Source organism: Nannobrachium achirus, assembly GCF_963921795.1.
Source record: "Nannobrachium achirus genome assembly, chromosome: 12".
In the NCBI taxonomy this organism is placed as follows: domain Eukaryota; kingdom Metazoa; phylum Chordata; class Actinopteri; order Myctophiformes; family Myctophidae; genus Nannobrachium; species Nannobrachium achirus.
The window spans coordinates 49,401,080-49,417,937 of NC_137832.1; the positions used below are offsets into that span (position 1 = coordinate 49,401,080).

The 16,858-nt window shown below is 41.9% G+C and overlaps 1 protein-coding gene across 1 annotated transcript in view; it reads left to right on the forward strand.

The window, feature by feature from the left end:
- The window catches only part of ksr2 (kinase suppressor of ras 2), a gene marked incomplete at both ends in the record, with an annotated part of 123,331 nt that overhangs the window by 73,917 nt on the left and 32,556 nt on the right, over nt 1-16,858 (forward strand). Inside the window, 3 exons of the mRNA XM_080738050.1 lie at nt 8,821-8,890; nt 11,094-11,177; nt 13,272-13,357. Coding sequence (XP_080594176.1) covers nt 8,821-8,890; nt 11,094-11,177; nt 13,272-13,357 — 240 coding nt within the window. The remainder of the gene's footprint in view (nt 1-8,820; nt 8,891-11,093; nt 11,178-13,271; nt 13,358-16,858) is intronic.

A 16,858-nucleotide genomic window follows, 5' to 3' on the forward strand; every position in this document is an offset into this window, starting at 1 on the left:
AATAATAATAATAATAATGATAACTAGAACTGCACTCTGTCGAGGTGCCAACTTGCGACTTGTGCACTAGTAGGCGATGTACAGTATGGCTTACTTGTGCGCCAGCAGAGCGCGCCATGAGGTGCTCAACACTGGCATCACCACTGGCGATGATCACCAGGAATGCTGGTCCCTCATTGGCTCTTAATGATGACGTTGTCAGAAATGCTGGTCCCTGATTGGGCTACAGGCTTAAACACACACATCTACCTACCTACCTACAGTACCTATATACCTACATACCTACCTACATACACAGCCGAACCCAGTACTTGCGCGCTCTGCTGGCGCAAGTAATTACAAAATCCACGAATTCAAGGCTTCATGTGGGTTGTGTAATTGATCGAAAATGTCATTTTTGGGGATGAACTACTCCATTTGAGGGCAGATTTCTGATACAGGAATAGGGTGTACATTTGGCTGTCCTTGACACGAAAATGTTTGGGAACCACTGGTGCTAAGGGACAGTACAGTATATGAGGTCTTTGAGATCCCTTTTTTTTGGCCGTCCGTCTATATAAGTCAGGGAGACAGGGAGGAGGACACAGGGGGAGAGGAGGAGACTGGAGGTGTGAGACCGGCTGTCGGCTGACTGGACTGACTGTGGGAGGCCAGGCTGTGCTGTTACCGCTGGGCTGTCAACGAGATGCTGCTGGCTTGTTGTTTCCTGCACTGATCGTCCTTAATAACTGCTCACGGCTCTCAAAAAGAAATCTTGAAAGAACTGTGAACATTTTTGGTCAGATATATTAACACAGTCCCTGCCGGTCAACTGCCTAATCAACAATTTAACTAGGGGGTTCCCTGGGTTTTTTTGCTGAAAAAACTCCCCTGGACTTTAACGCTTGGGAAGCCAAACTCGTTCAGTAACGAGTTAAGGCCACTAGGTGTCACCACGCCAAACTCGTCCCTGAACGAGACAACGAAGGGTTAACTGTACGTGCTGCTGCCTGCCCTCTGAATGACCCGAGTCCATACGTCACCCCGTAGCAGAGAGAGAGAGAGAGAGAGAGAGAGATAGAGGGAGGGAGAAAATGGCGGAGGCTGGTTACATTGATTTCCATTCTACTCTGAAACATAAAAAGGGCTTTATCTCTGAATGAGGTGAAAAGAACGCCAGGGAAGCAGAGATCTGATTGTTTTCACGGTGACACTATAACGCGATGGTCGGGCTCCCGTTTGGATTTTAGTTTCGCGAGCTTTTGTAAACAAAGGGATTATCTTCCTCAATCGTCAGTGGACACCCACGTGCACACGCACGAAGCTTCCGAGGCTCTTCAAAATAAAGCGTGAGTGAACGGCGGCAGCAGCAACAGCTAGAAATGTTATAAACCTGAGCAGCCCATGTGTTAAGGAAAACGCTGATTTTCCTGGCAGGAGCTGGATTATTTATGTATTTACTCTGGCAGTGAATGAGTTGTTTTGGGCTTGTCATAATAGGCGAAAATTGTGTGTCATAATGTGACATATAGTGAGTTTGTGAGTGAGCCTGCACTGTAATAGGTTCCAGCATTGTGCTCACTTGTACTCAGTTAATTGAACTCACCATATTTTTTGAGCTGCGACTATCGATTATCCTACTTTTTCGATTAATCTAATAATCGAGAAGCAGTTTTTTTTCTTTTTACTTTTTAAAAAACATTTAGACAAAACACAGATCGATAATTCAAGGATTCTCAAATGATCGACACCTAATATTTTGCACTTTTGATGACCATACTATGATTCAATGACGTTTTGTCACTCAGTCAAACGCTCAGATCCACTTTTAATTATGTAGGCTTGTAGAGACAGACATACTCTCTTGTGCCAGCATTAACACACACACACACACACCCCGCGCGCAAACACGCACACGCGTGTGTGCATACACAGGCACGTGCGCACACATGCACACGCACATCCTTGGCCTGCTGTGTGTCATGTAGGAAGTGAATGGAGGCTGGGTGGTCATTAGGCAGGGGACAGACAGTCACACAAGATGGAGGAGAACACTGCTGTCTGGCGCCGGGGACTCAACCCGCACTGTTGCCATGTCTGCTTGTTATTATAAGCCACTCTGGGCTTTTCATCTGTAAAGTTGCTTGTATATTGTTGTTTACAGGTTGTGTTTTATTAAATTCTTTGGGGCTTGTTTCTAAAGTGTAGAACTACACACACACGCACGCATGCGCACACACACACACACACACACACACACACACACACACACACACACACACACACACACACACACACACACGTACACACATTACATACATGCTGTGTCTAGGACAACGTGTTTTCGCAACTTTTAGGTATTTATGCCTCTGCGTGCGTATACGCGTGCATGGCACATGCAGCTTGCCGAGTGCCTTTCCCACAAATATGCGTATCATTACTTTGCCATTTCCAAAAGGTCAACCTGCAGCATATAGCAGCTCGAACAGCAACAGCAATGACAACAAAATCACGCAACTCGCTACACAGTATGTCTACACTCATGTCATCAACATGGATCTGTCCCATATAGCGCCACCATCAGGCCGATTTTTTCAAACACATTTTTGGAAACTGCTCCTACAGATTATGCCCTAAAATCACGCAAATCGGTACACAGTATGTCTACACTCATCTCATCAACATGAATCTCTCCCATATAGCGCCACCATCAGGCCGCCTTTTTCAAACACTTCAGGCCGCTTTTTACAAATCACGCTGCGACCTGACGGTCGCTTATCTCCCGATTAGGGAGTCTTACTTACTGGTATTAAAATGTAATTTTTTATGTCCAATGTATTTGTATTTAAGTTCATAAATGTAATGCGTTTTGTAGATCGGCTAATTTTGCTTCTTTTGTATGAGATACTAGTATGACAAAGTAGGACGTAGCAATATGCAATGTGGCCCTCTGGAGTGAAGGTGGAAATATACAGTAGTTGCCCTCGCCATCATCAAAGTTGCCCACCCCTGGTATACTGGGTTACTTCCCACCACTGATCATAGGTTAATGAAGAGCCGGGACCTGGGCGCTGACAGGCGCAGTCATCTGCCAGTCGCCGAGCAGGCCTGCCGACGAGAGGCGGATGATGTCAGTTCCCCCTCACTATTGAGTTATCAGGCTGATTGAGTGTAATTGAGCGCTGCATTGGAGTGTGGCAGGGCAGACGCTCTGGTCCCCAGAGAGATGCATCGGAGAGGGGGTTAGGAGTGTTCAGGAACAAGGAAAATGCGTCCACAGAACTGATGGGGGCTGTTGTTGTCGTCCATTGACGGCATTTATTTTGCACGAGGACCTGGTGGAAAATGGCACGTCTACATAACACGGTATCGCAAAACTATCGGCGTCCATTGGCAACCTTGTATGTCCAAAGGTGTTCTGTTTCAGCAAACAGAAGGGAGAAAGAACTTGTGTTCCAATGGATCCAATTAGTTATTATTTATCTTAATACTTTTTATTGGTTCAATAGGTATAACACCCACAGGCACACTTTTAATCACTTTATTCAGTCTCAAAGTTGTTCGAAAGAAGCAAAAAATGCAGATCTACAGTACAAGCTCACAACGTGCTGCAATGCAACGCGTTGTGAGCTTGTAGATCCTTTTTCAGTACCCACAGACACAGAAACATGGAGATACAAGGTTTTGCCCGACAACAACGGAATACAGCCACAGCACAGAGGGGGCTGTGTGTGTTTGTGTATGAGTGTGTGTATGACGGGGTTCGTCATCATCCATTGACTGCTTTTGTATGTGACCCGGGGATCCATCAGTTGGAAGCTGTTTTGAGCTCCACTCAAACAGGAACAAGCGTATAATTGTGCATTTAAATATCATGCACTTTATTCCAAAGCGCTCTACATACAGTAGCTTGTGCATTACACACACACACACATTCATACACCGATAGTGGAGGAAACCATATAAGGCGCCAACCTGCACATCGGGAGCATATAGGGATTCAGTGTCTTGCTCAAGGACATTCATCTACAGTATTTATATATGAATTATTTGTTTACTAAAGGGTAAGAACTCATGGATACAAATGTCACCTTGCTAATGTAAAGGTCAGTCTTCTAAACGTCTTTGTTGCTTCTCAAAAACACCATGCTTCAATAATCATTCTTCCACAGTAATAGACAAGATATGTTTAGAGCACTGGAACGAATGCAAGAAAACTTGCCCTTGAACCTGGGACCCGTTCGTTCATTCGCTTGGCAATTGTTGTCTGTTGTTGAAGTCCCCTTCCTCCTCAAGGCCAGGTTGGCACCGAGGCACTCTCTCCTTTCATGTGACGACACCACAGTTACACCCTGGACCATTCTGCCATATGTGAGGCATTGACATACTGCACACACATTGTTGAGGAAAGAGGAATGGCTATTCCCCTCACACCTATAGCCTATAGTTTATACACACACGCACGCACGCACACACCCACACACGCGCACGCACACACACTAAATGTCACATGCCATGTCCCTTCACATCAATTTCTGTGTCCTACTGACAAGCAACATGGCGCTTCTGAAAAAGTACATATCCAAGTTCTCAATTATTCACTTTTTACGTAGAGTGACTTATAGGTGGCTTCTCAAGTGTCTATGTGGAATTTGTATTTCTCTATCGTCCGTGCGTGGACAGGCAAAGAAAACTGAACATTTACTGCCCAGTCTATCTTATGATAATATTCCAAAATGCAGTGAAAGTGTCAGGATACTCATTTGGCAGGATAATTGACTGCTGGGGAAAAGGGTGAAAGAGAGAGGAGTGTGTGCGTGTGTGCGTCCGTGTGCGTGCGTGTGCGTACTAGAACAGTGCGTGTGTGATCTTGCGCTGATGTGACACAACGTGAAAAATGTATATTTCCATGACCTGTCTTAATTTTTCATAAGATGTTAGTTGTTGCAGGTCCCTGTGCTACAATATATGTTTGCTATAGGCCAGAAAAAGATATCACACGCTGGTGGCACAACGGTAAACGGTAAAGTGCCTGCCCACCACTGCGGAGGTTGTGGGTACGAACCACCGTGGTGCATCCAGCTTTGTCAAGTGTGTACACGAACACAATTGACAGGTTGATAATAGTCACTGCACATAATCCTACGGGTTAGGGGTGGCACCTGTCAGCAGGGAGTGTTGGGCTGGAGGAGTAGGACGAAGTATGTCCTCCCGGTGGGGGCTCCTCACTGGTTGGTGAGTCAGTTGGATACAACAGCAGTTACAAGAGATGTGTGTGTGGGAAGGAACCAATTGGCATACCAACTAAATTGGAGAGAAAACTGGGTAAAAGGCATCAACAAAAAAGAAAGAAAGAAAAAGATTTGATGCCTGGCCACCAAGAATTTGGTGTGTTGACAGAGGAAAAGCAATGTCAGTGTAAGCTAAAGAATGTCAATTGTATTCAGGAATTGTAAATGAAAGGGTTAGGGTCTTGGTTGCTAAACTAGTTTGCATAAATCCACATACAGTAATCCCCCATCTGTTCCTATCCAATGAAGCAGAAATGGCATATACTGCAGAAACAAAAGAAAACTGAAAACAAACAAGAATAAGGGCCCTGTTTGGGTACTGGCGTGAGGTACCTGTGGCGTTGCAGTGTTTTCTTTCTTTTTTGTTTTTACAGAAGCTGCTGTTTTTATTTGTTGCTCTAAACTGTCGCTCTAAATTGCTACTACTGTGTGGATTCAAAGTAGTTTGACAATTTTAAAGTTGAGAATTGCAAAGTTGTAGGCTGTAATGTAGGCCTGTTGTGGACCTGATAACTGTTGTCTAATTGCAATCCCTAAAGAAATGGAAAAAGTGACTCTGCCCGTCAGCCTATAAGCCTGAGGAATCATACAAAGCTTTTCTCTGGCTTGCCTAGAACAAAGTTTGGCCCACTGACAAGCAACACAATGAAATGCAAGCAATCATGGGTTGGTGAAGAAAATAATGAACAAGTAGCTGTCTTTGTGCTTTCAAATAATAGCCTCCCTTGTGGTGCCTTGCCTGCAAACCAGTGATTGAATATTTATGATTGAACATAAAATGTAATAAAAAAAGGTAGGTGATAGGCCTACTGTATACGTACATCCACAACAGTTTGATGCAGAAAGAAAGTGAACAGCTGATTATTATAAGACAAGAAGACCTATAGTTGATGATTGACCCACTGTCAGCCTGCCGTCCCGATTTTGGGCATGTCATTACAGATGAAAATGTATACCCAATAAATAAATAACATTTGATAAGCGGGTAGAAAAGCTATTTTCTTAAATGTTGTAATAGGTCTTAAGTGTTTAAAGGGATAGTTCACCCATAAATTACTTTTTTTCATTGATTACTCTCCCTGTGGTTTTTGTCGCATTCCTAAGACAAAAATGTATGAACAGCAGTGCTTAAAGAGCCTGCTTTGTTACTTTATGGAGAAACAAAGAGTCTCCTCAAATTATTGGCTTAGGAATGCGACAAAAACAAAAAAGAATATCCATGAATTCAAGTCTCCATGGGGTGAGTAATGGATAGAAAGAAAGACATTTTGGGGGTGAACTATCCCTTTAAAGGGAAGGAAAAGAGGTTAGTATCCAGCAGCGCCCCTAGAGGCCAATCTGCTCTTTGCAACCCCACATGAGCAGAATGTTTGAACCAGTCACTCAAGGACAAGGTAGTAATGTATGCATGTTCAGCATACACATCACAGACAAAATGTGTTAATGTGTTCGTGACAAAGACTTGGGGTGCGTTCGGAAATGCGCACCGGGTGTGTGTTCAGTTTAGTTAGAGTGCAGTGGGCGGTGACGTTGTAGAGTGCACTCGATGTGGCTTATTTACGAACGACCAGTTAAGGGCCGGGGCAGCTACCGGTATGTGCTTTTTCGGTCTGAACTCTGAAGCAAAACCTTCTGAAAAGCGGCAGTTGCTAATTACGTAACGTTGCTATTGAAAGGTAATTTAATTCATAACATTGGCCTACCTGCTGTTAGTTTACACATTGTTGTGTGATTGCGTGTGTAACAATAAAGCCCAAAGGACCTATCAAGCTGCAAATAGTGCATTTTGAATGTACCGAATAAACGAACGACAACATGGCACACCAGTGCGTTGAGTGAGCGCACCCTTGGTCTTGTCCGTGGCAAATTTTAGATTTTCTTTTTTACACACCATTTAAATGGTTCTTATTTTGATCATAAGACCCAATTACTGAATGTCAAGTCTCCGGGTTCTCTTAAGAATATGTATGACACTGATACATTATGAGCCCACTAGCACTAGCGGTTCTCAAATGCTTTATTTGCAAGGACGGATCCATTTGGTTCCATTTGTACACTCAGAGTTACAGACCTGTTACAGTCAATCAGGGCTATCTCTTTGTGTTTCTGATAATATTATTGTCCACTATTTTGATCAAAATGTCCACCACAAGCCAACATGGCACCCATGATGCTCAGTTACACTGTATGTGTTTGACCTTTGATCTCATCAGGATATTTCAACACATCTGTGTTTGCAGCTGAGTGGAGCAGTACATTATACATTTACATTTTTTTGATTACTTCCACTCAACTACAACTCAGAGGCAAATATTGTACTTTTTTTTTTACTCCATTACAATTATTTGACAGCTTTAGTTACTTTGCAGATTTAGATTATCATGGCAAAGCATACATTTACATAAGCCCTATTTTATAGTTCAGCTATATTCAATCGATCTCACTCACTCACCTACGCACCTGCTTTCCAACTGACTGGGTGTGCGGAGGTCCTTTTTCACTTAGACTTCAGCTATTCAAAAATATTCAATCTACAAGCTCAAAGATAACTGCAAATCGTCTATCTTTTGAAACATTTTGAAAATGTTTGAAAAAAAAATAAAAAGTGAAATGGACCTGAATAATGAGTACTTTTGGTACTATGAGTATATTTTGGTGCCAGTACTTTTGTACATTTACTATTATAACAGAGTATTTCTGCATTGTGGTATATTGCTACTGTACTTTTACATAGTACGTAATAACTCAGAGTACGGTACTTCTTCTGCCACTGCTTATCATTGCAACGCACCTTCCCGGCATCCAGCCGGCTCCACAGGGCAGTGCGGTGCGTGTGTAGGCTGGCTGTTAGCCCACCTTGCATTGAGAAGTGGCTGCATAATGTATTGGTGCGCTGCCACAGCTCCTATCAGCGCTGGCGCTAATGGACCAGGCGAAGGCTTTTTTTTGTTGTGAAAACCTTTTGAAGTGAGACTCCCTCACAATGAAATCCCAGCAGCGGCAACAAAACTAGAGCCGTACTCGATCGACTCGATGTCTAAACAACACACAAACACCTCCGGAAAATATAATACTTAATAATGTCGGCTGTCACGACTGACCTTGATATGTTCTGAAGGACAGCTTCTTTTCAGTATACGTAGGCCGGTTATTATCCAAATGGAATGGGAAAAGCAGAGGTCTGAATTGTGCAGGGTTCTTTGTTGATAATGGAAATCTTGTTTTTGAGTGTTATGTCTATCTGTCTGTCTGTCTGTCTGTCTGTCTGTCTATCTATGCTAAGTTACTTTTAGCTTCTTATTTACAGCGACTTCTTGGACAACTATGCTTGCAATTAGTCAACCTATTGTATGTAATCGACTGTTGATCAAGGCCAAAGTGACAACAGACCTTTTGCTATAAACTGAAATGCCACATGGTATGAAATGAATGTTTCAACTGTTTAGCTGAGATTCTTTCTTCCAGTATTCAGCAGGATTTAATAATTATAACTACTGTACATCATTTCACCCATTGCTTCATCGTTCCATCTGTCTTTTTTCTCCTGTAGACACTCTCTCAGTGCCTCGCTGGTCTCCACAGATTCCGAGAAGAGATCTAGGAAACTCAATAAAACACAGGTAGGCAACAACAGCTTTCATTAGTTGTTTCATCATGAGTTTGTGTCGCAATGTGACATATTGTGACATATTTTGACAATAGGGTCTAAAACTTTTACAGCAAAAAATATCGGAAGATAAGATATATTATACAACAGGTAGTTCCGACGAAACAATCTGATTGGTTGAAATAGCTATCTACCCGCGATGATAACGAGCATTATGGAATGCAGGGGTCTCCATATATGGGTAACTGGTCCGATATACATCACTGGCCAGATGGCCAAGAATTGGGACAAGGTCGCATGTCGCCCTGAGGCGTCTTACTAGTTATATAAGTATTGGCTAACTAATTATAATAACCCTGATATGCACGATTCCTGGCACTGCCGAATGTCAGGGCAATTAAATGCATAACTCCCCAGCACTTCCTCTGCCTGTTTCGGCTTCAAATACCAGCATCCGTCTGCTGAGAGTTAGTGCTGCCCTGCACACATGCGCTTCTAATGCATCATCATGCCTAATGTATGCTCTGTCGATTGACACATTTGACAGATAAGTACAGTAGGAACTAAGTGTGTGTGTGTGGGGGGGGGCGGACCATTATAAATAATTATAACAAATATTTTAATTCAAATTCAATTAAAATGATTAAGATGGAACAAAAATTGTTCAAACTTTTTCAAAGCTGCGATGCGTTGTAAGCTTGGCAATTTTAGCTATTAACGTACAATGAAGTCTATAGGATTTAAGTTGTTAAGTTACCTCTTTACCACGTACGTTGTTCTCTGTCCAGAGAGGTAAATAAACCATGTGAAAAGGATTTCCTTGTGTGCTGGCGACTTCTCCCTTGTCTGTTATGTTATTATTGAGCCATGCACCGTAAAGACTTTATTTAATTTGGGAGTTTTGTGGGCTTTCTGCTCTGTTGCAGTCTTTTTCTCTACAAGTTGTTAAACCCCACTATACTTCATAGTGGTCTCCCATGGCTCAGTCTGCTTCTTCTTTTCCCTCTACACCAAATCTCTCCTCTGAAAACAGCAGATTCACAAGCTCCAAGAGCTTGTATTTTTGCTCGAATGTTCAGCCGAGAAGAATCTGGGCCGTAGGGTTCACGTGGTTAAAGAGATTTGGATTCTGTCAGACCACATTACTCACCTGCCATTAGCCACCCAGCCCAGCTGCCGGTATCCAGGCGCTGTGTCGGTAAATAGGCCTAATAATCACAACCACTCCAACCTCTCAGTCACTCCACAGAGCCAGAGGTCCCAACGTAGGGGATTGTTTTGCGTAGATGACAGCTCCCATCTCTCTGACTGATTGTGTCTTTAGTGTATTGACGTCGCTGCGTGGCCTCTGTCCCGGGGCTCGGCGGTGAAGAAGGAAAAGACACAACGCTTACACTGGCACGGGGATATTGAATGGAGAGAAAAAACTAAAATAAATAAAAGAAAAAAGTTGGGTTCCATAGGTCAGCAGCTGAGGGAGATTGGGATGCCACACTCTTTTTTTTTTTTGTCAGCTTCTTTGAGAGAATCAAAGGATGATATTGAAGCGAAGCAATGCAGCTAGAACCGTGATATGCAGGCACGTGCACAAATAGACATCAAAGGGGGCTTGAGCCCCTGCCCTTTTATCCCTCTGTAAAAAGTACCCTCTCCAGACCATCAATGCTATTTTTACTATGGTGAAAGAAACACAAATTGCCTTGTCCAAACTCTCAGTATTCACTTGATAATGCTTAGCTTAGTGTGGTATCAAGTGCCGAAAATAGCTGACCTCCAAGCTTAGCTCTGCTATATTTCCATCAAAAGGCCACTTTAGAAATGTCAGCCCCTGCCTCTATAACATTCTCTGCACGTCCCTGGTGATATTTATTTTTCTTTTACATTGTTGTCTTATTTCTTTATTTATATGCTAGTTCTAGTGTAGTGGACTTTAGAGAAATACGTAGGTCATGGATGAGGAAAGACCTAGGAAAATGTAAGGAAAATAAAAGATATCATGAGATTATCATTGTATATCGGAAAGGATATAATAGGCCTACATGGTGACATTGAAGGCTTCTTATGTCAAAATCCATCATCATGAATGAGGTGAAGACAACGGTAGTGTCTTCGTGTTCTCTTTAAGAAATCACTTATGACTATTCTCTTGACGGATCACTGGCACGACGAGTGATATCAAAATGAGAAGATGTTGTGCGTTGTCTCCTTTCTCACAGGTTTTCCACCAAGTACTGGATGTCCCAGACGTGCATAGTATGCGGAAAGGGAATGCTGTTTGGACTCAAATGTAAAAACTGCAAGTAGGTTCAGCTCAGCACAGCGTTAAAAGCACGCCTCACTATAATTGTGTGAGAAGCTCACACGATGAATGACCTGTAATTGTGATTGTTAACATTTTTTCTGTGTTGGACATTCCTGACAGCTGTAAGGTGCCCGAGATGAAAATCAGTGGCTGTGCCACCGTGATTTACAGCTGTGTAAATTACTGCATGTCACATTTTGGCATAAGGCAAAGCTGTATTATTCTAGGAGGAAGTATGTGCTATAGCACGTCCACTGGGACCCGCCCTCCTAATCTAGACTGAGTGGCAAAACATTGAGCAGCATGGAGCATTGGACTTTGGAAGTGCTCGTTGCACTCAACGGCCCCACATACCACCTGTTTCTAAATTGCACATAACGCAGGAGGCAGCAGGATGTTGTGTTGTTGAAAACAAGTGCTTGCAAACTCCGACACTTGGAAAAAATGTAAACCTGCACAGAATTTCTTGACAGAAAGTAGCTCATAACATGCCTATGGTGGATTTTTATTAAACAAAAACTTTGCAGATAGAAAGAGGATAATTGAAGCTTTCAGTACAGCCACAATGTTGGTGAGTTAACTTTGTTTAATACAATCAGAAAGGACTTTTCTGTTTGGATGTATGGGCTGTCAATAGTTTTTTGCCACTCAGTAGGCGTTCCCACATAGCTTCCAGCAACAGTGATGTCACGCGCATACCCTCTATACTGTACCTCCACATCTTGGGAGCTCCATTATCCTTTTTTTTATTTTATTTTTATTCAAAGGAGCTTTATTGGCATGAGAAAACATACTGTACGTTTACAATGCCAAAGCAAGTGTCAAAATATAATGAAAACAGCTAGTTGGAAGGGTACAGCATTTTCTAAACACAGCTATGTCACGTTGCATTGTTGTGTATACAGGGTATAAAACCGTTTGAAACAAATAGCAGCAAACCTTTTTAGTCACTTTGAGACAAATATCAAAAGGAAATTCTCAAAACGATTTAAATAGACAAAGAGAAGCCTCAGGTTTAAAATGTGCTTAAAGGTAATATATGTGCACTAGGTCTAGAGGTCTACTCAGGACAGATTTTAAGTTGCTTGATTCAGTATTTAGATATTTAACATTAATTTTATCAGACACGCCCCCTTCCTATACAAACCCATTGTAACTTTATTTTAACCATGATAGTTTCATTGAAAACACACGTTACATTTTTCTGGTGACTCCTGACACCCTCCTAATATGTGAAATAAATGAAAAAGGTTTTCGAAAAAAAAAAAAAGCTCACATATTGGGAGGGTAGTATGAGTCACCAGAAAAAGGAACAGGTGTTTTCAATGAAGTTTTCATAGTTACAGTTTACAGTTTACCGTTTAGGCATTTAGCAGACACTTTGAATCCAAAGCGCTTACAATAAGCAGGTAATCCATCAATAGAATAAGCAGGTAATCCATCAATAGAATAAGCAAGATAATATGTCAGTACATCAACAACAATACAACAAATGCATAGGAATATCAATATAGAAAAAACAATAACATAGGTAGACCACACACCTAATCTTTTAAAAACTTCTAAAAACCTAAAAAAAAGCTTCATGTGTGGTCATCGAGGGAAGAGGAGTTTTAGTGCTATGGGTTTAGGTGGAACTTGAAGAGGTGAGTCTTCAGTCCACGGCGGAACCTAGGGAGTGAGTCTGTAGTTCTAAGTGCGACAGGGAGTTTATTCCACAGTTTGGGGAGTTAAAATGGAGTTCGAAGTTACAATGGGTTTGTATAGGAAGGGCTGGGGGCGTGTCTGATAAAATGAATATCAAATATCTAAATATTGAATCAAGCAACTTAAAATCTGTCCAGGGTGGTGACAAAAGCCCGATAAGACGATAAAATTTGTTTCAAAAGTTTGTTAAAAAGGGAAACATCCCTTTAAGTGTCATCCCACAGGGGCATGATAAAGATAAAGATGCCACATATCATTATAGTTATCTTTGAGGTGCCCGTTGGGAATGGCGCTTTAACGTTAACTGAGCAGTTCATCACTTAATTGCAAATGAAGGATGTAAAATGGTTATCTCATCAAGTAACTCTACTTTTCATGTGTTCAGGCTGAAGTGCCACAACAAATGCACCAAAGAAGCCCCGCCTTGTCATTTACTGATCATTCAGCGAGGAGGCCGAGACTCCCTCAAAGGTAATCCATTTCAGCTACAAGCTCACAATGATATGATATGATATAATATGATAAGATATAGTACTTTATTGTCAGTTCACACTGAAATTTGTCTTGCGACACAGCAGCCATGTATGCGAAACATATATAAACATTTGACACAGGGAACAAAAACAAGACAGGTTTACATACATAAGGATAATATAGACAAGAGCAGTGTCCACCGCTGATAATATAGACAAGAGCAGTGTCCACCGCTAAGCCTACCTATGGCCAAACTCCTGATTAAGCCTCAATGTCGACTGATGGACAAAGGACTGACATTGAGGCTTAATCAGGAGTTTGGCCATAGGCAATGCGACACATAGTGACTCTGAGCTTGTAAATCTGCCATTTTCAAAAGATTTTTATACATTTGTAAACTGGGAAATTTGGTTAAATGGGACATTCTACAACATAGTACATTCTACTTTTGGTACTTTAAGTACATTTTGATTCCAATACTTTTGTACTTTTATTTAAGTAGATTTTGAACAGAGTATTTCTACATTGCAGTATTGATACTTTTATGTAAGTAAAGAATTTGAGTACTTTTTCCACCACTGCTGTGACCTGTGGCGGTCTCTTTTAAAGAGTTGGTGCCATAGTTTTGTACTTCTTCTGTTTTGGAGTTAACATTACTCTAATAGATCCCCAGCTGTGGCTATAATGTGCAAATTTGTCTTCCCTGTGTATTTTTGGTTACTTCCTGAAAGCTGAAAGCCTCTGAGTCAAAAGGCCCGATCGAAAAACACTGAGTTAATGACATCATAAACTCAGCCCCTCCCCCTTTACCATACACCCAACACTGTGGGTGTGGCTAACTTCAGCTGGGTCACCACCCACCTGACAACCAGACATACTTAATGAACTGGTGGGTGTGGCCACATAAAAACATAATTTTAACACTTTCTGTAGACTTTTTTGGAAAAAATCTTCCTCCTAGTATAATCCTCCTAGTATAATCCTGATGATCATGTTTTGGGGGGGGTAACAAATCATGGCACTGCATCTTTAAGCTGAAAATTCAGTGTTATTTTACCTCATATGACACAGCCGCTGCACAGTGTATAAATTAGCCTTTAGCTCCATGGCCTCTAATGGAGCAGCAACGTCAACAAAATTGTGTGCCTTAACGTTGTAAATGTTAACTGCTTAATAATGAACATGACTTTTTCCCCCTTGTATTGTTCTTACTAATGTAGTAAGCTCTGAAAGTATTCCCATTATCTGCCATCCAAATTAAGACTTGCTTTTGTCCTTTCCCTACCCCGCCCCCAACCCCACCCCCCCTCATTCTTCCAAATAAGATCACCAAGGAATAACTCAAGGTAAAGAACTCTAATTAAAACTTTCTACCTTCTTTGTTAAAGAAAGCGACATGTTCTTTGCGACAACTCACCCCTCCCAAAAAAACAAAAACGTATCTTCCCTCGCAAAGTGTCTCCGTGCGATAACAAATGGATGGCATTCAAAACAGTTTGTTCCATTTTCTCACATTAGCACAGCTGGGACTGATAAAGACTTTCCTCTAATTGCGCCTGAAGGCATTAAGTGTGCATTTGCTCTGAGTTCTGTCGCCCGCAGGCTTCTTTGTTCCTCTCAATTTTTAAGCACTTAAACCAGGGGTTTTCACATGCTTTTTATTTCATATAACAGTTGTAGCTGAGCCTGCCTGGGAAGCCAGAGCCCCTGGTTGTCCCCGGTACGAATCCAGGCCAGGCCAGCAATGTTGATGTGTGTCCCTGAGTAACCCTATAACTGAGTACCCCTAAGCTGCTCACCATTACAGTTTACAGTTTACAGTTTAGGCATTTAGCAGACGCTTTTAATCCAAAGCGACTTACAATAAGCAGATAAAACATCTCAATAATGAACAAGATAATATGTCAGTACATTAACAGCAATATAACAAATGCAAATGAATATCTATCTAGAAAAAAACAATATAATCCGTAAAGAAAAACAAAAAGCTTTCTAAAAAACCTAAAAACAAATGCTAACTAGCTTCATGTATGGTCATTGAAAAGTTGAGTCTTCAGTCCACGGCGAAAGCTAGCGAGTGAGTCCGTTGTTCTAAGTGCGACAGGGAGTTTATTCCACAACTTGTGGGCCAGGAGGGCAAACTGTCTCGGACGAGTGGATTTTTGCCCTGGGGTTATTGAGGTATGGAGGAGCCATACCTTTGGCTGCTTTGAAGGTCAGCATCAGCATCAGTGTTTTGTACCACCATAGTTGTTATAGGATGGGTAAATGGTAATGCAGAGGACTCATTTCATGTATGTGTATACTGTACATATACAGTGACAAAAACATTCCAAGGGACTGTTCTGTTCTGTTCTGTTCTGTTCTGTTCTGTTCTGTTCAATACAACCCTTATGGGTCCATCTGGTAAGAGACCAGTAAGAGTCACTTACTATCAACTATCCATCATTTTAGCTGGGGACCCCCTGGAACCTCCTCAAGGACCCCTTGGGGTCCCCGTACCCTACCCTAGAATCACAGACTTAAACCCTATACCGCATATACTGTACTTGTATGTTGTTTGTAAAATAGCAGAAATAGACCTTACCCGTTCGAAGATATGTGCTCCAAAATATGTCAAACGCACCCGGTGAAAGTGTGTGTGTGAGAGAGAGAGAGAGAGAGAGAGAGAGAGAGAGAGAGAGAGAGAGAGAGAGAGAGAGAGAGAGAGAGAGAGAGAGAGAGAGAGAGAGAGAGAGAGAGAGAAACATTCCTAACTGTGAGAGAAAGGGGTGTGTGTGTGTGGGGGGCTACAGATCCCATGGCCTGGAGGAACGGACCGTAACCCTGGCAACAGACAGCAGAGTTCAACAGAAGTGGTTAAGAAAACGCTAATAAACAGCTTTAATTTGGGAGAAATGAAATTCGGGCTCCGTCACCGTTGGTATAATGCTAATGGCCAATACCATGTGAACTTTGGGATCAGTTGCTGAAGCGAGTGAATAGATAAACGTAGATAAGCGTGAGCGTTAGAGCGTTAGAGCGTTAGAGCATTAGAGCGTGAGTTTGCTCCTTTATTAGTAGGATAGCTGATCCGCGAGACTGCGAGCTCTCAATGTGTCACAATGTGACATGTTTGTGAGCTTGTAGATCACTTATTTTCGCCAAATGTTCATCTGTTTTTTTCCGGAATGTTCGCCTACTATGACTGATACTGTCAATATTTGTACTGACTCTGACCTCTCTAGGTTCATGTGGCGTTAGGGTTAGGGTTTTTTTTTTTTGCACTGACCAATGGACACTTTTTGTTTGGCTCTGGACTATTGGGTTGTGTTGGTAGTATTGAGTATTATTGCTTGTGTTTGACATGATGGTGAGATACTTGTGTAGCAATGACTAACCTTCTGTTTGGACACTTTTTGTTTGGCACTGCATTGATTAGTTGTGCTTTACCTTAGTATTACTATTTGTGTTGTGATGTGACACTTATGAGCGTTGACTGCTTTTCGATGTATATAT